General features: G+C 33.7%; 1 protein-coding gene across 2 annotated transcripts in view; it reads right to left on the reverse strand.

Annotated features, from left to right (window-relative positions):
* Window positions 1–2,744: 2,744 nt before the first annotated feature.
* Window positions 2,745–22,057, reverse strand: part of CHIC2 (cysteine rich hydrophobic domain 2) — a 55,176-nt gene continuing 35,863 nt past the window's right edge. For both annotated transcript variants that reach the window (XM_069105244.1, XM_069105246.1), the window contains 3 exons: window positions 21,202–21,258; window positions 20,976–21,035; window positions 2,745–15,654 (listed from right to left, as the gene is read on the reverse strand). In XM_069105244.1, the coding sequence (XP_068961345.1) occupies window positions 15,604–15,654; window positions 20,976–21,035; window positions 21,202–21,258 (168 nt within the window). In that variant the 3' untranslated portion in view covers window positions 2,745–15,603. The remainder of the gene's footprint in view (window positions 15,655–20,975; window positions 21,036–21,201; window positions 21,259–22,057) is intronic.

Consider the following 22,057-nt stretch of genomic DNA (forward strand, 5'->3'; position numbering starts at 1 on the left):
TTCAAACAGGATAGGGAGGGCAGATATTTCTAGAAATTACATATTAAAACAAAAAGTCATCAATAAAACTTATTTTTAAAAAGTGATGTGGCTAAACAATGGAACTGTTTACCTGGATGAGGCAGAGAAATAAATTGCTACTGAAAAATCATACCAAATTCTTGGAAAGGCAGTAGATTGTAGCACAACCAGTGGTGGGCTCTGTGTCAGGAGTGCCCTGGCTTTCAATCTGTATCCTCACCTTTAAAAATTGGAGCAATACTTTCTTCCTCTAAGTAGAAGTAAGGACTATAGCTGTGAATTATAGCATATAGGGTCAGATGGGCTCAAATATAAGTGTTGTTGTAGCAGCTGAAAAGGGGTAGGGGAAGGTTTAAACTAATGTGAAAACAAAAGGTACAACAAAAACTTTAAATAAAAAATAAATTGGGGATGGTGACAACCTGCAGTATCTACTTCACAAGGTTGTTTCTAGAAGTGAGTAATTGTGTAAAGTGCTGTAAACCTCAGTGTTGTACAAATGTGAAGGGAAATGACAGAAAAGGAAAAGGAGTCCTATATTTTCATAAATCTTCCAGAAAACACTACCTGATGTTGAGAGATTTCCTCTAAGTTTTAAACATTTCATAGACAGTAAAGTATTTGAACTTTTTTTTTTAACTTTCACTACATTAATGGTTTACCACCTTTTCTGGTATTTCTTTGACAGTACCTTTTACTCTGTATCTTGTGCATTGTCACCAGTACTACATACTACAATCTAAATACACATGCCATGTGTTTCCACTACCATTACACAGAATTTTAAATCTTTGAAGATCATGATATTTCATAGCTCTCAGCCATCTCTGATGACCAGAATATTCTGTATTTTGAAATAGGCATGTAAGTAAAGGAGTAGCTTGGAACTTTTTAAAGTGCTGCATAATTTTCCAAAGTCAATTCAACCCCTCTTCTATTTGATTCTGGGCCCAAATAGTCAATAAGAGATTGTATATTTATAAACACAAAAATAAAAAGTCATCGACTGAATTTTCTACTGATGATGTAAAAAGAAAAATGTTTTAAGAAAAAAAAAAGATTGCATTTTCTTCTTCCAAGAAGCTAAATTTTAAAGGGCATGGAGATAGAATGCCCTATATACAACTAGGGCCTTGATATAAAGAAACTTTTATGAGAAAGCAAAAAGTCCTAAGAAAACTCAGTTTTCTTGCAATAAACGAGAAATTCTGCTGCAACAAAACAAAGGAAATGTGCTCTTAGAGTTCCTAAGGAAATTGTGATTATATACTGTTAAAAAAATTTAAAAGTTACTGCTAACAGAAGAAATTCAATCATTTTCCAATCATACAAGTTCTTTAGGAAGTAAATTAATGGACAAGTCTGTAAAACAAGGGCACAAAGAGCTAAATAAAATGGCAACTTTTAAAGGAAATTTTCTGGATCAAAATGGGACTTGATCAGTTTTCTCATTTATAATGAAAGACTTTTTTTGTTGTTCACCCATCCCAAAACTGCTAAGAATTAAAATTGGGATAGCAAAAATGCCTGTTTCAAGCAGTATAACCTTGAAATTTCAATAAAAACAATATACTATGAGTAGAAAATAAAAGATTTTGGATTTGTCTTTTGTATTGAGAAGTGATGTCTTTCTAAGATAATTCTGTGTCAATAGATTAGTACTTGTTGAAACAGTGAATGTCTTCTCACTTGTATAGTATTAGATACTTTATTTTTGTAGCATTGGTTGCAAATCTTGAGTAAATATGTTTAACACAGTCTTAGGCTCAAATCTCTAAGCCTTAAGCTACCTTCTATTGAAGTGAAAGAAGGTAAAAAAAATTTACTTAAAAAAACAAACACAGAAATAAGGCCCAGCTCCTCAATTCTACATGTTATTTAAAGACCAAGGAATAGGTCCCCTTAGCCCTCTCAAACACATTCTTGATTTACAAAAGCAGCTCATTAGAGGAGTTTGTATTCCTGCTTATAATAGTGGCATCATTTCTACTTTTGCACAATCCCTTCTATTACAAGATATTACATAAAAGCTCTTGATCAAAAGGTTTGCCTGTCATTAACATAGTTTCTAGAAGTAGTATGTTATGCATGGATGTAAACTAACTTCCTGTTTTCCAAGAGCCTAATGGTGTCTTTGAAGCATTAATTCACATTACATGGGAATGCATTACTTTACTTTCAAACAGTATTTTACTCAATTGTGGCATGAAGCCCAAATGCCATTAGTCCTGATGCCAATGACTAGGAACAGGGGGGGCTTGCCTGCCATTTCAGAGGCACCAGCTTGCCAATCACCTTCAACAGACAGCCCAAGCCCAATAAGAAACCCACTTCTCCTAGAATACAGAACACTTGGCCCTCATTTCTATTCATTTCAACAGTCACTATTACCCTAATCTTTTATTTTATCAAGGCTACAACCTATAGAAAACAAATACACTCCAAAATTCAGTTTGTGCCTTCACAGAGCTTTCTAATTGGTGCTTGGAAAGAAGAGAATATATGTGAAATTAGTGACATAATGGAGTAAATAATCACATGACCTCTTTTATCCTAATCTCTCCAAATAATCCTCAGAGTCAAGGACTTCAACTCTGCACTGCCACTCAGATTATCACAATTACCTATTTTTGCTCTGGAGGGCCCCAGAATGAGAATGACAAGCCAATGGAGAATAAGCTTTCTATATGACTGAGCAATGAATTTCAAGGCACACCTCATTATTTAAAAAAAAAAAATTTAATCATGCCTTATATAAGACAGTATTAGGTAACGTTTACATATGTAGGTTATTCAGAGATAACGAAGATCAATACTGCAGGATTTCTTTTCATTGTCAGCCGTGAAAATTTAAAGAAATCTAACATAAAAAGATGAAAGCAATGACAATATTTGTAGAATGTATCTCACACTACAAAATACTCTGAAAAATACAATTTGACACAAGAAAAAAATTAAAACTTCTATTTGTGAATATTCATATTTTAAAATGCTGTCATTTTTCTCAGGTCCAAAACTCATGAGCATTTATCTTTAGACTACATCTGATTTGTACTGTCATAGCTTTATTCTTCCCACCATTTCTTATCCTCCCTCTACCAATGCTCTCAACTATTCCCCCTTCTCCCCCCAAAAATAAAGTTCAACCAAAGATTATGCATTTTCTTTGACATCACTAAATGACAGCAAAGCATAAAAAGATTTTACGTTAGAAAATTCAGCACATCCCATGCATTTTTAGTTTAAAAATGAGTTGTTGGGGCTATTCAACATGTACAGAATGTGTTTAATCTGATGTGAAGTTGGCTACCAAGCAGTCTAGCCAGCTCCAAGAATATTTAACTCAAGGTCTGGTAGGCTGCCAGCCATTCTAAATGTTTTCACATTGGTTTAATAAGCACTCCCAGGAAAGCTGAGGGCATGGGTGGGCAGTAATTAAAAGACTGTCATAAGAACCTAGATTGGGTGGCTAAAAGATTTCATAAGAACTTGGATTGGGTGAGCTGGGTGGGGGCTATTTCATCTCTTAAGATGATTTATTATTTTTGGTCCTACATAATTTTATTTTAAATACAATAAGCATGTGAAGTTTCCCATTGTTAATTTGTCTATTTTTAATGTAATAAAAAATTTGCCAAAAGGAAGGCACAGGACCTTTCCTCAAAATCTGAGCTTCATTTTAGAAATCAGATCTGGCTTCTAATCCTGGTTCTACCACAAATGAGCTGTGCGAGGTTGTACAAGTGAGTTACCCTCTCTGGACTGCAAATTTTTTTTACTTGTAAAAATTGGGGGATTGGACTAAATCTTTTTCAATTCTTTTTGCTTTTTGGAGGGCAATTGGGGTTAAGTGACTTGCCCAAGGTTACATGGCTAGTTTTTTGTGTTAAGTGTCTGAGGCCACTTTTGAACTCAGGTCCTCCTGACTCCAGGGCCGGTGCTCTATTCACTGCATCACCTAGCCACCCCATCAATTCTTTTTTAAAACAAGTAATTCCTTTTTAGGACAAATGTTGACAATGGAGAGGTATCCTATACTAACAACAACAAAAAGGAATGGGATTTTTTTCTTAGTTCTTTCCTGTTATGGTAAAATTATTCAAATGACCTAATAATGTGGATGTTCCTTTCAATGATACAGACTGAAAAATCATCAGTGCCTGCACATCCACATTTGTCCATGCCCCACCATAAATTCACCATGGGAGGGGTCTACTCATCTTCTGGAGACCTTTTTCCTGACAGCACATGGGTGGAAGTAGGGCACATGAGCTGTCCAACAGTTATATCTCATGCTCGCCATGCAATTATAATAACTAATAGTAATGTTGGTTAATGATGCTTTAGTGAAATACTGATGATAGCAACATTAAAAACAACAAAAGAACCCTTTCCAAAGTACTTTCACAAAGACAATCCTTATCCTAAAACAACAAATGGAAGAACACATGATGGCCAGAATAGATCAGTTTCTAATTCTTTCACTGGCTCTAAGGAAACATGGTATTAAGATGCTAGAGATTTAGAATCGACATTCCAGCTAAACTTCAACTTTGATGATTCAGGAAAATTCCTCTATGTGCTTATGCTTTCTGGGTATGAAAGAACTTGTCTACCCACTTTTTCCTTAAGAAGTAAATACCAACCTAAATCAATCAATAAGCATTTATTAAGAGGCTAAGTGCCAAATACCAGACTAGGTGCTAGAATTCAAAGACAAAAAACTTAAAAAAAAAAAAAAACCTTTATCCTCAAAGACCTTGCAACCTAATAGATGAAGAAAACATGTACATGTATACAAATATATACAAAATATAAACTTGAGATAATGGGAGGGGAAAGGCACTAGTAGTTGGGTTTGGGAAAGACTTCATAGAGAACAACAGTTCTCAAACTTTTTTTGGTCCATGGCATAGTCCTATTCTTTACCCTGAGGAGTTGAGATACAACATGAGTATGGGAAGAGAATCCCAAGTACTCCTCTACCAAAACATCCTTTGAAATTCACTTGTGTATAGGGTGATCCTCAAGCTGATCTTGATGGAAGCTAGGGATACTAAAAAAATAGAGGTCAAGACTGAGCACATTTGGGCAGCTAGGTGGTGAATAGAGCACTGGCCCTGGAGTCAGGAGGACCTGAGTTCAAATCCTGCCTCAGACAATTAAAACTTACTAGCCGTGTGACCTTGGGCAAGTCACTTAACCCCAATTGCCTGCCTTCCCCCCTCCAAAAAAAAAAAGGACAGAGCACATTCTCTAGGTATGAGAGATATCCAGTACAAAGGTACAGGTGGGAGACACAATGTCACATGTAAAGAATTCTAAGAAAAAGTTTAGCTAGATAGTAGTACGGCCAGGAGAATAACATATAAAGCTAAATATTTAGAACATGCCCAGGTTGTGATGGACACTAAATGCCAGAGTTGCTTATTAGGCATAGTGCTCACATCTTTCAAATATATTTCATAATCTTAATTCCTTACTTCATTTGTCAATTTGTTGAGCAGCTACTATGTATAATAGCAATGAGCTAAGTGATTCCTTCTTATTCTGAAAAGGACTGGAGCTTGATAATCCTTCAGAGACTGTATGTTCACATAAATAAAATGAGATGGGCAAAGTAGCTACTTTATTCTGAATTACCTCTTCATGATGTGATACTTTATTCACAAATATTACAAAGGCCATGTTTACTGATATCACTCATCATCTAGACAAGAGTCCAATGCTTGCATCTGGCATTTCAGCATAACTACAAGTGTGTTGTGGGTTGGCTGAAAAATACACTGTTTTAAGACATTATTTCTTTTCTTAGTTGATGGTAACTTCTCTAGTGTTACCAGATATACATCTGTCAAAAGCTAAAAAGAAAAAAGATTAGGGATCAGATTTTTTTATTCCATACTCTATCATCCTTAACATACAAGCATAACAAACATGAGTTGAATGATGGTCTCACATGACCTTAATAAACAATAAGCTTTAAGTTCCAGTTCCACTCAAGTGAATTCCAACTTGGAAGAAGTTCTTGTTCATGTATTTTTTTCCTCACTAACTTTGATGCCTGGGGATCTTGTGGGAAAATGGAATTAACATAGGTAGAAGAGTAAAGTTTTAAAATAAAAATTTCCATCATTTTTAATTTCACTCTTCTATGAAGCTAAAATTCATTCACTGAGAGTGTTTCTGAAAACAGACCAGTGTTTGTCAAGAAATACCTAAATCAATCATGAGCTTAGGAGAATACACAAAGATCTTCACTGTCTGAAGGGCTGGATTCTCACCACTGGAAACAGAACACTTGACTGACTTCAATCTCTCGTTTTGCTTGGTTTTACAATTTCTGAAAGTTTAGATACAAAACCTTGGTTTAAAAAAAAAGTCTTTTGAAAAGATACTGTTGATAGAAGAATCTAAGATCTTCTTTTCCCAAACCTTGCTTTCCATAAATTACATGCTTCCCAGTGACATCAGAATGACTTTGTAGAATATATTTTTGCTCAGTCTAACATGACAACAATTATGGTTTAAATTTACAATTATTTTGCTAAACCAATTTATCACCTCATTTTTATTTTTGAAGTTTTCACCATATAACCTTACACGTATGCAGTTGTATTTAAAAAAACTCGAGGCTTTTCCATAATGTCAAATTCTGAATTTCCTCTAAATCTTGTTTTAGAAACTATTTTACCCACAGAATTTGTTTATGAAACTTAAAAAACAAAAGCAATACCCCTAAACCTGAGTAACTTCAGTGCATAACACAATGGAGTATGTGCCGTCATGTCCCTCTGAATGTAAGCTCCTAAAGGGGTTAAGAACATGAAGTGCTCAGCTCTTCTGCATAGCACTTAGGAAGTTGCAAGCAAGCCAATTAATAAGTCAATACAAATCCCTTCTTAGGCTCTGGGCCCACTAACAATATGGATTCTAAATATTCTGACATCAGGAAAAAGTGCAGGCAGGTAGTTAACACCATTTATGCTTCCAGTAGTCCTGCCTACAAAGGAGAAGCACCAACCTCAGCATTCACATACCAGGAATCAAAAGCCCAATGGCCTGGTCCATCATCCTTGAGGTTCCCCTTAAAATACTTGGAGATCACCTGGAATCCAAAATGTGGTCTTAGCCATGCTCTGGGTGAAACAAGCCAAAGAGCTACAGGGGTAAGAATCATTTCTTCTTGCTTCTTGCTTTGTAATGGCCCTACATTAGTCAATGAGGTAATCTATGGAGTGCCCAGCAAGACTAGAGAAAGTGGGTGGTCTTTCAGGAGGGAGGTGCTCGCTCCCCTCGGCCTCTGGCTGCAGCCAGTTCCTGCAGCTGGACCCAGGCAGCCACAGCCTGCACTCGGCACATTTCTTCATTTCTCACTTGAGTGCCCTTCTTTAGTTTCCTTTCAACGGCCCACTTTATATCGGCTTCATTACACCACCGCTCCATTTGTGATGTAAATTGGGAAACTCGGGGAAGTTTTTCTTTTGGCCTTGTCTAAGGAAGAATACCAAGAGGTATTCAAAACGTATTAACACAAATCAATGGCACCAATAAAAGCAAAATCTCCTTAGCAACATAATCTTGATTGCAAAAGGAGAACTGAGAGCATTTAGCAGAACAGTGGCCCACATGGAATACGCATTTGTCTGGAAGAATCCTGCACAAAGCCTAAAAGAGAGATTTTGAAAAAATCCAAAATTAACTCACAGGGAACAGTTACTCTTTTTTTCAAAAGTACACAATTGGCTACATTAAATCTTTCGTGTGCTTTTCTGCTCAGCAACATTGTATCATACCACTTTGCAAACTGAAATTATAAGACCCTGCATGCTTCACAGGAGCTCCAGGGAGGCTTGGGGTTTGGGCTTTTTTTTTTTTTTGAGGAGTTTAAGATTTCTTTAGTAAAGAATAATCAAGTTTTAAGAAACAAGTTAGAACGTTGCTTGGCTCTGTCATCTAATAGGTACCAAATCACTAGATACATTTTAGGGCTGGATCTAGGGATGTTAGCTTTTCACCATTGACAATAGTGTTTCTGCTAGATACAAACACAAAAAAGTCACAGTAATTTAGGAAATTTGCATTTCCTCTTCTGAGTAAGAATATTTGAATGACTTGTCCAAACGTCTATATCACTGCATAACTCAGGTAGAATTCAAGTAATGATATTAACAGCATTCAAAAGAAAAGCATTTCTTGCCTACTGTATATAAAAAGATTAATTCTTAGTGAAATGATTCATAATTATTAGTTGTAATACATACAATTAAGCCTTTTTTTAAATGTTTGAATTGTAATTTTTCAATCCAGGGGTGGTTAGGACAACAAAAAATCATATCTGAATCCTCTATGTGTGTACACACACACGTACACACCACACACCACTCTTATTTACACATTTGAAAATAAATTTATTTCTGCCTTCTAAATTCAATATTCTGCTTTAAATGCAAGAACTGGAAAATGAAGACACTACAATTTACCTTCTAAAATGGTAGACACTGTAATAAGAGAAAAAGATTATAGTAATGAAATCAGACTTTTATCTAAATATTTTTCCAACCACGAGAAATTCATTAAGTGTACATATTTTTCTTTCAAAAACAAACCAAATAACCTAAGCTTTAATCCAAACTCCTAAGTATGTACTAATAAAGTCAATTTATTGGTTTGGAAATTTTATTCCTGGTCATTGTATAAAGAAAAGACAAATATACACTTATTCATTATGAAATGCTCATTTATTTAATCCAGTTAAATAAACTGCTAGTTTGGTCAATTTCCTTTAAGTAACTGCTCCCTTATTCCCAAGCTTCCTCCCTCATCTCTATTCAAATAGGTTTAAAAGGATTTTATTCAATATTATGATCTATAGAGACATATAGGCAATAAACCCACCAGTTCATATTTTAGATTTGAGTGCTGAATAATAATCTTAGTTGCACAAATCATCTAAAAAAAAATCACCCTGTGTTTAAGGTGTGTTAATTTGTTTACTAGAAAAATTCAGCAAGTAAACATTTAATATAATGAACATTTTGATAGTATTTTTTTAAGTCAGGACAATAATTTTCCTAATACACATGAATCAACTAAAATACAGACTTATCCCTAACATGTATCTTTCCATAGCCACATTACAATGGTAAATCCTTACCTATCTCTCTCACTTCATCAATCCTAGATCCAACAATGTCAAGGCATTATAATTTTTTACTTAAAAAGAAGAAAATTTTTTTACCATAATTTTAATATCTTAATGATGAAAGAAAAGCAGCTTTAAATATTTGTCACAGAAATTAACAGTATCAACTATTAAAATTAAATTGAAAACACTTGACCAAAACTTTATTTAAATAAAAAATATTATTTGACTTACCTGATTCTATATTCTTTGATGGTTGTATGGAATAGAGCTCCAGCATTTCATTCTTTAATTTCTCATGAGTTATCGTTTCCGAACAGTGAAGTACTTTGTTTGCAAACTACCCCCAAAGTTTTATTAGCAAGCATTGTTGAGCTAACTTCAGTTCAATTTTAACAAGACAAATGAAAACATGCTTTATTTGACACACTAACCATAAGCATCTCAAAAAGCAACTTGGTAGACAAAATCCTTATTCTAGATCAAATTTTTAAAATAATTTCTCTTGTGATACATATAAGATTACATTAATCTGTCTGCAGCCATTGATCATGGCATAGCCTTCAACTTTTGTGAGTCAGAACCCCTACATAACAATGCAATTATTTTTCCATGATCTGGTAGTTATCATGAGCACCTTGCTTTCACTGTCACTACTGGTAAATTTTGCAGAGCTTAATTCTGAAAGAATTTAATGTCATTTGCTTCACCAAAGGTCAAAAGAAGGGAGAAGCTTTAAAGGAAATTTAATGCCTACAGTTAACAAAAAAAAAACAAAACAAAACCCCAAAGCCCAACAACTCAAAATTATAAAAAGTTTATGAAGATGTAATAGGATAGCTGAAACTGCCTAGCTAAACAAGATGTTACTAAGTAATAGGAAAGTCTTCAATCTAAAGCATGTTACCATGAGAAAGTACAAAAACCTCTCATACCTTCATGAGACTTTAGATCTGGACAAACATATTTGAAACAATAAAGCTACAGTAAAAAATCAAATGGGAGCAGTGATTTTTTTTTAAGTTTGGGGAAAAGGCAGTTTTTCAAGAATAAACTGAAATTCAATAAATGACAGCAGAGACAAGCATCTGAATAGATTAAAAGGCTCTTTCTATTGGAAACTAATCTGAATTTTTTGTTTCTAGGCAAGAAATATATCTTATTTTCCATAAACAAAGTCTCTTGCTCTAGTTAATCATTCAATATTTACCTAAGAAATACCGTACTCAAAATAACAACTCATACTTAGTGTTTTAAGGAAAAATAAATTTCCTCACAGCAATCCTGAGATAAAGAGTACAAGTATTACAGATAAGGAAACTGAGGATGTGAGAGATTAAGTGATGTTAGTAGTCAGAACACTAATAAGTGTTGGAGTAAGGACTCAAACATGGCCTATTTTTTTTAAAAAGAGAAGGGAGAGCTACCTACCCTAAATTTCAAAGCAATTTATTTTTAAGTAGATGTAACATTACACAAAGTGATCTTGTATCTGAAGTCAAAGAATGTTAAGGGTAGGAGAGCTTAGAGAGATCAGAAGGCCCAACTCCTTTATTGATGAAGAAACTGAGGCCTAGAGCTTAAATGACTTGCCTACACACTTCTAAGTCTAATTCTCTATTCAGTTATGCTTATGTAAGTCAACTACATCTGTGTATATAAAGGAATTTTCTTCAAGTATTATACATAATGATTTTCCATAATAAACAAAATAGTATTCCAGCCACATACAACAAGTATACCCAATTCTGAAAATGGAGATGTAAACGTAAACCTTTTAACTCAGTGGTCAATCCACTGAGGTTTGTGTTGACACACAAAATAAAATGTCAACTACTCCTCCTCATATATTACTCTTAGATGTCAATTAGTTATTTTCATGTAGAATTTTAACAAATAACTATAAAATACTGGTTCATAATACTATGAGGTAGATAGTCATATCTTTGTTTTGTAGATGAAGAAATTAGCTGAGACCAAGTAACCTGGTCTTACAGAAAGTTAGCGGAAAAAACACGTCACCTCCTGAATTCCAGTGTTTGCTTAGGCTAAATAACTTTGGGGTGGTTTTCTATTGTAAAAATCTACTCCTCAATAATCAAGAAATTTTGAGACTTCTGACTTATAATCTTCTACACAAAACCACATAACACCTTTCTATGTTCTACAAAGAGGATATAATAGTAACTCTTAATACCTTCAGGAGATATGGTTGAACCACCCCACATTACACTGCAGGATACATGCCTGAAAAATACAAAACTTCATAGGCATTCAGTATATGGAAAGTTGGGAAACAGAAACTATAATAAAGAATTGGTAATCTCAACTCATCTTTATAAATGTATCAAGACTAAAAATATTATAACAGAATAACCTTATTAAAACTTTTAACAAAATACTAAGGTGCTAGGAGATGGGAGAACAGCACATAAAAGGAAGTAGCTCTGATGTGGAGTGGGGGGGGGGGGGGGCAGAATTATCTATTTTAGTACTTTAGCTAGGACCTGTACTAGATTCAGCCTCTCCTCTTAAAGCCTCCTGAGAGCAACTATGCCTCTTATCATAAAACAGGGCAAAAGGACTGGAGTACCACAGTTCCATTTTGTCTTATTTTCTTTTCTTTTGTTCCACATGGAAGGATTTTTTTTTTGATGTTTTCTTTGTGAGAACAAATGTCTTGTTCAAGGAAACAGCTTCTAAGGGGAATATGAAATAATTAAAAGGTTACAGAACAGCTTTGGGGTCAGAGGGCAGCAGTAATCTTAGAAAGGAAGAGAACACTAAATTCTATTTATGTACAAAATAAAGACTGAGTACATGCTTTGAACGGGGTGCTGGGCATGAGGGCTTAGAAGGCTAATCTTAGAGCTACAGTTGGTGGCAACAGAGATGAGGCCAGAGTGATATCCTCTCATTAATACAAATAAATAAGCAAGTCATCTGGGCTAATAAGCTTCTCTTTTAAAAGTGTAAATATCCTCAGAAAAGGCTGAACCTATATCAGTGATTCTCCTCTCCCCCCTGCAATAATCAGACTGTCAAATACTCAGTTAAGAAGCAGGAAACTGTGAGTTTTGCTTTAAGAACACAGGAAAGGAAGAAGAGATTATCTGTGTACTTCAAGGAAAGGAAAGGCAGCTTAAAGGAGGTAGGTTGTCTCAGATGAAAACAAAAGAACATAGGAGGTCTAGATATCCAGGGAGAGAGAGAGAAGAAAAGGGTACAGAAATAAAGGTGGGAGGGGCACTAAAAACAAACTCTGCAATTCTGCCTTAAGGTGGCCTATATACTCCTGAAAATCATCAAGATATAATGGGACTGACCAGTTATATTTAAAGAAACAACCTGGAATACTCTACAAATTACACTAGTAACAAAACCTTTACTATCATCTTCTGGTTCTTCCTGAACCATAAATCTTCAGTTATATGGGTAGCTAATGAAAAAAAAAAAAAGAAGCCTTTAGTTACTACTGTACTGGCTTTGAGGGTATAACTATTTTACAATATAAACATAAGTTTTGCCTAAAAGAATAACAGAAGTCACTACTAGATTTCCTAAAGTACAAACATATTAATACAACAACCATTTTCTACATAGGCAAAGTAATTTAAGAGTATAACTTGGGGAGGAGGGTGAGGTGAGGGATGGGGAGGAAATGACATTTGTCTTATAAAGCTAATCATATTATCTCAGACTGACTGGTTTTTACTAATAAGTGTGTCATAATTTGCATAGTTTAGTTTCCAGGGACATAATTTTACCAACATAATATCCAAATCAATGGAATAACAAACCATATTGTAACATGATTCTATTTTACATTTAAACACCACCAAATGTTTCCTTCTATACAAGAATGGTGAATTATTTCCAAAACCACAAATGATATGCAAATGATTCACTAAGCTTATGTAAAAATCTACACATTCATTGAGGTTTTTACAAATACCCCACTTTGCCAGTATAAAAATAATAATATGGCTCAGAACTGATGGGAGCTATAGAATAATTGTCATTTTAAGTATTTCCTTCAGACCAGCCTACACATAAAGGCATCTCTGACATTTGTAATTTCCAGGAACATGGCCACTCAAATTCATAGTCTGCAAAAAAGAGTAACCCAGTTACACTGGGGGACACTAATGAAAACCAAAGCACGAAAACCTAACTGTTCAAGGCATAATTGGCTCATGGTAGTGCCGGCATATTAAGCATTCATGGTTCTTTTCCAGATACACATTGAAAGTCTAAGAGTGCACATTCCCAGAGAATCTCTTTAAGCAAATGACACACTTCTCCATTTAATTAAAAAAAAAAAGAATTAGAAAGGCTTAAAAGGACACTATACTCAACACTACCAAGTAAGTTTCATATTCTCTTAACATTAAAAATGTCAATTCTATTAAAAAAACATACTTTAAAAATACCCTACATCTTTTTGAGGGCTGATTAAAAGAAAGATTAAAGGTAGGAAGAAAAAATATATATCTTTCTGTAATCAGGTTCAGCTCTTTTTACTAAGGAAGCCAAGGAAACACATCTACACATGCAACATAAAGCACCACATTTAGAGACAGAGCATTCTACTGCATCATCTAGCTCTACATAACCAGCCTACCTTTCCTCTGGTTTTACATCCTGAAGCAGATAAAGTATTCTCTACACATTCTTTAACAATAAACCCAATAAGGAATATTACAGTGTTGTTTTGAATAGCATAACATTTTAATTGCACTATTCAAAGGGCAGCAGAACATACCCTAGATACAAGCTAAGTGAGGTGAAACATGTGATTGGACTCTGCAATTTGAGCTCTTCAGAAGAAAGGTAATCATTTTTTAAAAATTGTTACTATTATTTTGGGCACCAAAGGTAAACAATTCTCAGAAAAAAAAAATGATAAGCTATTCAGACAGTTCCTGATGTCAAATATAAGATGACATCCAACCATTTTAGAGAATACAGTACTATGGAGAAATACACTGAACACTTAAAAATACAGATGTATAAATTAATGAAACTGGTATTTAAAAGATTTAATACAAGGAGGAAGGTATTTTGTAGTGGTACCAATTCTTAATACAAAGTATTAATCAGAGTATATATTTTTCAAAATTATTCACATTATTGCTCGATACCACAGCTGTATGGAACAAGTTCTTAACATACATTTAAAATTTGTATAATTCCAGGCTTATAAAAGAACAAAAACTTACATATACACCATTTAAAATTTAAAAAAAATTTAAATGCATGAAGGTATGTACAACCAAAAGAAAAAAATGATATAATGAATATAACTGGACTGACTCAAGAATAGGTCACATCCCCATGAAAAAAAATTCTTAAACAATTGTGCAGAAAATTAAGTCGCTCTAATGGATCAGAATTTTTTAAAAAACCCACCATGAACACAAACTGTAATCTTCTCCATATCTTAAGTTCTCACTATTGTTTTTACATACCCTATTTTGAATATCCTTTGGAGATTAGGTAATGGCATGTATTTGTCTCCATTATTGAATTTTTTAAGACTTCTTAAAGGTTATCCAATCTAAAACTGCAAAGAAGATTTCATGGAAAATATGTTCTTTAGGCAGATACTTAATAAAAATTAATATTTCTGCACCTTGGTATATAAGATTTGGTAAACAATAAAAAGTAACCCAAGTAAGGCCATCATTAAAAATATAACCTTGAATAAAGATATATGTAGGTTGTGATGCTACTATGTTTTCTGTGATCCTGAGCTCTAGTAACCATTAGATGCATGCATACCTTTAATCAATTTTCCTATTCTAGACAAAATAATTCAATGTCTGTTTTAACAACATTGAAGGTAGAATATTTTCAGAACTATTTGATATGATTTATCCATGAATGAACACAGATATTCCTACTCAGAATAGGGGTAAGGATTGGGAACAGGACTTGGGGAATGGGGATTTAAGTCCCAAAAAGACTAGTACGGAAAATTCACTATTTCAAAAGGGATACCTTGATTAAATTAAGAAATAAAGAATATAAAATAAAGTATGTCCACTGGGAATGATACACAAAGAGTCACAGAAAGTGTGTTTATGTTAAAGGAATTTACAATGAAGGTATCATGAACCTTGGGTTAAAAAAAAAAAAAGCCTGGTCACTTTTAGGCTATGTTCAAATGTATTTTTTTGATAATACAAAAAAGTAATCTTTGAAAATCAGAATACATTAACAGAAAAAGCACAATAACTTAATTGTTTAACATCTGTATGAAATAACTGTTGCAAAGTCTGACAAAAATGCACACTTAGAACATGCGGTTATTAAAAAAAAAAACACCACAAGATTCTGTAGAACCAATGCTATGTCACCACCAGAAGAGCACCAAGCAAGGCACCATTGGAAAGACAACATACTTGGATAAGTCTCTATAAATAAAGCAAATGCTAATCTGGTCGAAAAATCGGTGTCTTTGGTAAAAATTCTATGAGGATGACCTGTTAAAAAAAAAAAAGACAAAATTAAATAAATTTGACTGTAACAAAATGTTAGCACTTTTCTGTCACTTGAAAAGACTGCTAAGAATACAACAATCACAAACACTGTCACCACTACTTAGCATTCAAATAGTCATTCCCTGAGAAATTCTGATGATTTAGAAATGCTACCATAAAAAAATTATCCTTATTAATTTTCTCTCTATCTCTACCAAGCAGGGCTTATCACAGTTTTGCAATTTATAAACTGAAGGACCAAAGAGGTAAGTGGCCAAACTAAGATGTGAGGGAATGGCCCAGGTAGAAACATTTCTCTTTCTGATCCTAATTCCACTTCTGGTAAAGTATCCCTACTTGGGTTCCTAACCTATGTATCCTTTACTTTCACTCTGTATTCTTGATCAAGTTGTGAATAATTAATTCCCTTTTCCCCTAATTTCAATCAAGACAGGGCTAGAAATTTTCAGAATTTTACCTCAAAATTTTGGCTAGTAGTGTGAGGACAGTAAACTAAAGCATAGAAACAAGTAGTGAAAGTGCAGATTTCTAATCTCCAATGGCTAGCCAACTATCAGCATAGCTGGCATAAATTATGAAGCATAGCGTCCTAGTGCCTTTGACTTCACTTAAATCCTATTTAAAGTTGATAATGAGATTCTCAAACTTCAAGCCAGGTCTAGTGGGATTCTTCAATCCTTTCCAAAATCAGTTTCCTGATTTTGTATTCGGTGATTAGATCTTCTAGCCCTGGGCTAAGCTGTATGTACTTCCACTCTGTTAACTACATTGGTCCTCTCAGGTTTTGCCTCATTGCTAGTCAATGGAATGAGGAAAGAGCTTCTCTACCTGTCACACAATATTCTGTTCCTGCTTCCAGTTACCCTGTACTGAATTTACACGTACCTCCTTTGCCTCTCTACTGCAGGTTGTCTGTGACTCCAAATTGTTGAAAGTAGTATCTCAACTCCAATTCATTTCTTCTAACTTGTTTGATTTGATTGAAACATATTCATTAGACTGTTAGTTGCAAAGGCTGGCTCTTTTGGTGAAAGTTATGCTTTTTCTATCTATTTAGTTGGCTAAACCAGGTTTGCTTTCATGATCAATTACATTAATCTTGATGGAAGATACCATCTTACCGAGAAGCCCATTTACATCATTCGGGTCCCTCAGATGGCCAAATTCAGGAGGAATTTGTGCCTTTCTGGAGGAAGCTAGGCAGCACAGTAAATAAGTCTCAAGGCCTGAAATCAGGAAGACCTGAGCTCAAATCTAGTCTGAGATAGTAGTTGTGTGACCCTAAGAAAATTACTTAACTGGTTTGCCTCAGTTTCCACAACTGTGAAATGGGGATAATAACAGTACCTCTTTCACAGGGCTGTTTGTGAGGACCAAATGCACAGTGCCTAATATGTAGCAGACACTACAGAAATGCTTATTCCCTTCCTCCTTCATTTTTCCTGTTCAAAATCTATTGCTTCTCTTTTAGAGTTCCTCACTAAATTTCTGTTTCCTATATGAAAGGTGTCTCCAAGTTCTCAATTTTTAGAACGTAAATAGTAGGTAGGTGCTGTCTTCAATAAAATATTAATTCCTTCCTAGCTGATATTACCATCTCTACAATGCTTTCTTACTTGCTCTTTAATGAATTACCACTTAAGTGGCCTGAGGAAAGAACCTAAACAAACTACTCTTTTAACATAGCAAAAACACTTTACATAAACTTAAACCAAGTAAAGGGTATTCCTTCAAACAGAGAAATTAATAAAATAAATGACAAAGTCAAGACTAGAATCCAGAACTCCTAATTTTTAAAGAGAATATACTGGAACCAATAGACTAAGATGTTCACTATGAACTGTTTGTTTTTACCTTTGAACAGTTATGATCCTATGACAGTGAGATAAGGAAACAGTAATGCAGAGAAAGAACAAACAAGCCCCAAATGATAAAGATGGAATATATACTTAAGGGCTTTGAATAGAAAGCAGAAGGCTCATAATTCCTAAGGTTTAAATCTATGTAAATTTAGAATTGTTCACATTTTATCCAAGAATTTTAATAATAATGATTCAAATAATATAACATTACCTCTTTCCAAATAGAAACAATACAGTAGAAATATAGGCCAAAAGCCTCTAGGTGCAGATCTACCACTTACTAGATGTATTATCATAAGCACTTAATCCCTCTAAATTTCTTTACTTATAAAAAGAGGGAATGATGCTGAGAAAAAAGAGGATACTATTTCTTTAAGATCTTTTAGTTTTAAAAATTAATATTTAACATCTATCCTTAAATATTAGAGATACTACATTTGAACTATGTGTTTTCCAGGCGCAAAATTCTATGGCACATGAACAGCTACAGGTAGACTGAATTCCACAATGCCTTACATCAGGCAATTAAATTAAGCAATTCATCAGGGATTTGTAATTTCAACAAAAATTTCAAACCAACTATAATGTAGGAGGTAAGTCTTAAAAGAGTTTCCTGAAGCTCAGAGAAGTAAATTGGGTTGCCCATGGTCACAGAGCTAATAAATGTCAGAGGTATGGTTTGAAACCAGCTCATCTTTACTCTGCAAGTTCAACACTAAGGCTATTTCACTATGATGTCTCTAATTTTAACAAATATTAAAGGTCTATCTCTATCAAAGGCACTGCGCTACATGCTGGGTTGAGATGCAAAAACATTACTATTTAGTCCTCAAGTTAACAAACATTTGTAGAATTAAATGGCAAAGTAGAATGCTAAAATATAAACTGTTCAGATCTAATGTTTGCTGTACCATACACATTACAATATTTGGCCTTATGTACTAACATCAAAAATAAAGCCAGTTCTGGTCATATTCTTAGGCATTACTAATTTTTTGAGAAAACATTTTATGACTATGATCTCATTACTTTATATTTATGCCATGTAATCATTATACTCCAAAGATCTGTTATCTCACCTACGGGTATTCTTTCTCCACTAGCAAAGGTTGTAAGCCCTTTATAAATTAGCTTAATGAATTGCTATGATCCCATCTCCCCTCCCCCAATCAAGCAATATCTGGTGCCAAACCTTAAATGATGGGCTTCTCCAAAGTAAATGGGGCTATCCTCACACAAGAGACATATAGAGGCAATATTCAAAATATTTCAAAATAGTAAAAGGACTCCAAAAATCATTCTCTACTGGTAAATTTTTGAAAACTTGGAGTAATATTTATGTCACAATGGTACCAGAGTTGCAACTTAACTCTACTAATAAAGCACGGTCATTTCAAGATGGAATATAAAGCTAAATTAGGTTTTCCCTATCATGCCTCTAATTGAAAGTATGACTGGAATCCTTTCTTCTAACTCAAAGTACTGCTCAAAATTATCAAAAATTTGTCCTTAAGAGGAATACTTAGCAAAAAGCATGTAGAGAGAAAGCAATATCTTCTGAATGGAACACTTCCTAGAAAAACAGACTATCTGAGATTATGTTCTTCCCTTCCATCTTCTTAAAAATATAAAGACCCTTCAGTGGAAAAAAGCAAAACTTCCTTGAATTTTTAAATTTTATCTTCTCATAGGTAACTTACTTACATTGTTATTAAAAGTACAATTTAGCTAATTTTACTAGTTAACCTCTTATTGTTCTAAATAAAAAGTGTATGTAAGCATAGTAGAATACAGAAATATCCAAAGTGGCTGTTAAAGAAAACTAATTAAAAAAAAACCTTTGATAATATACAACTGAGAATGTTTTCTAAAATTACTGCAAAAAAAAAGAGATAACTATATGGCTTAAAAAAATGTCATAAAAAGAAGCAATGTCAATGATAAATATATGTATTAAATAGATTAATTTCATATACATAAACCTTGAAAAGATTAAACAGTATTGGTTTAGACTTCTGTTTTCCCCAAAGCAAATTCAAGAATGAAAGGAAAATCAAAGCTTGAATTTTCAGGTCAGTGTGTGAAGTCTCTGATTTCGCAATGTATTAAATATTTCTATATCCCCAAAGCAACACTCTCTAACCTACATTCAAACTGTCCTCCTGACAAAAAAAAATTTTTTTTAATTACCTAGAGAAAGGATTGTATGGTTTAAAAAACATATCTATATAGGACTAGCATTTTCACAGGTCAAGCTCAAAACAACTTATTCAGATGTGCTTTTTTTTATGGTTATAGAGAAGTATCATGTGTCTTTCTCATCATCATAAATTAACATGTTTGATATAATAGATAATGATACGAAAAATCTACATTATTCGGTTCACTGAATAGAGCTATTCTGTGAAAAAAAGAAGCATTTTTAAAAAGGTCTTTTATGTTTCAGGCTAGAAATAGGACTTGATAGTATGAAAATGGAAGAAAGGGGAAATGCTAACAGAGAAAAGATGATTTTAGGATAATTTCCAACTATTTAAACACTGTTTTAATCAATCTTTTTATAAGCTATCTATGATGGCTGCATTGTTTCAAAGAATAGACAAAATATCATGCAATAAAAGACCATAGATATGTTAGAAGTACTATGCCAGGTACTTCATGAAGGTTACTCTTTATTTTCAGCAATTAACCCTTTATTGGACCTTTCACTTCTACCCACAAACTTACACACAAAGCATCCGGTTTCAAGAATGTCAATACCCCAAATTTCCTTGTTGTCCACAGATTTTTCAGAAGGACCAAAAGAAATTCAAACAAATTAAGCTATCAATGGGCAAGTTAAATTCCATACTAAATGATTCTAAAAACTTACATAACTGCTAAATTATATGCTGTTTAAAGAATAAACACAGGAAGACATAACATTGGCTTACTTTTAAGATGAACTTTAAAAGTAAGGTTCTAGGAACCCAGTGAAAGATACTTTGAAAACTGCTGAGGTACGGGCAGTTAAAATCTATAAAGGCTAAAGGTTTCTTAAGCTCCAGCAGCTTGGCTGAAAGGTCTTCTTCCCTACTTGGAGACTTGATTAGCATTATATAAAAAAGCCATATCTGACTTGCTGCGTAACCAAAGTTGTGGTTATTCTTTATACAGCATCTAAAATTTCACACTCCATCAACACACGCTCAGGCTATTTTATTTTGGCAATTAATTTATTATTTTTCAGAACACAGTGAAGCCTTGTTTTCAAGTCATTCATAACTTTATAAATCAGTCTTGCACATGAAACCATGCATCTGTGAACCGTAGAAAATCCTTGCACTCAGGAGATTAAGCTCCTGACACCTTTGCTGATTAATAATCATGAAAAGAATAAGATCAGAAGCAAAATAAATGATCATTTAATAGAGAAACTCACAAAACAGCCCTTTAACTTACATATTCCATCATGTTATTCGTTTCACATTTCCTTTTGCTCAGTCTCCAGTGCAAGCACAACTAGACAAGAACGAGAGTAAAGGAAGAAAAATGAGCTCTATTTTATTGCAGCACAGAGAGTAACCCATTTGTCCACCTTTCATATTTTTAGTTCAACAAAAGCATCTGTTTCCATACTGTGCAATTCAGACCCCAACAGTACGAAGCTGCTCCCTGCGGCACTCACCTTGTGGTATAATCTATTGTTTTCCCATTCTAATAACTTCTCAATCGATCTTCGTGTCTGAAAGACAAATGAGAAAAAACTTTACTCTTGACTGGTTTTAGAAAAACTTTCTTTTGCAGCTGCTTTTTGTGTGAAAAGAGGAGAGGTATAGGACAGTGACTAAGTACAGGGTGGTCTACAACACTATCAAAACTGCTTCTGATGATAAACAGTAACAGAAAGGGTCCTCTCTATTGAAAAGCTAGGCTTTTTATTTTAGTATGAAATGTCAAGTGTTTTTTTTAACTTCTTCAAACTTAATTCAAACTCTGAACTTAAAATATAACACAAGAATGACTAACATTAACAATGTTATCTACCAAATAACATTTAATATATTGCTTTCAATGTCAATTTTAAATATTTAAGTGACAATAAAATAGTTCATGTTAAAATAATATATTAATATTTAGTAGTCCTATTTAATTATCAGTTTAAAACTAGTCATTAATGAAAATCAGTAATAATGTCATAAAAATCAGTAACTATATAATATACTTAAAATGAATTTTGTCTACAAAGGCTTAAACTTGACTTAGAAAAGTTAACCTGTAAAGTTTTTGTTTTTAAAGAGGAGGGAAATAACTTCTTTTGACTATTCTATTTTTATTTTCATAGAACCCAAAAGTTCAAACTCAGGACTGAAAATGTATTCTTTGGAAACTTCATTCAGTTTCATAAAACAGTTCAGACATTTACTTGACATTTATAGCCATTTTGCTACTGCAACAGATACCATGTAGCCCTAAATGTGACCTGCTTAGGAGTATGAATAAAAGAGAGGATAATTCATGATGCCAGGTGTTAAGATGAGCCT

This window comes from Petaurus breviceps, unplaced genomic scaffold (assembly GCF_028583685.1).
Source record: "Petaurus breviceps papuanus isolate PSGF00001 unplaced genomic scaffold, PetGlider_PUasm1.0 76, whole genome shotgun sequence".
Classification (NCBI taxonomy): domain Eukaryota; kingdom Metazoa; phylum Chordata; class Mammalia; order Diprotodontia; family Petauridae; genus Petaurus; species Petaurus breviceps.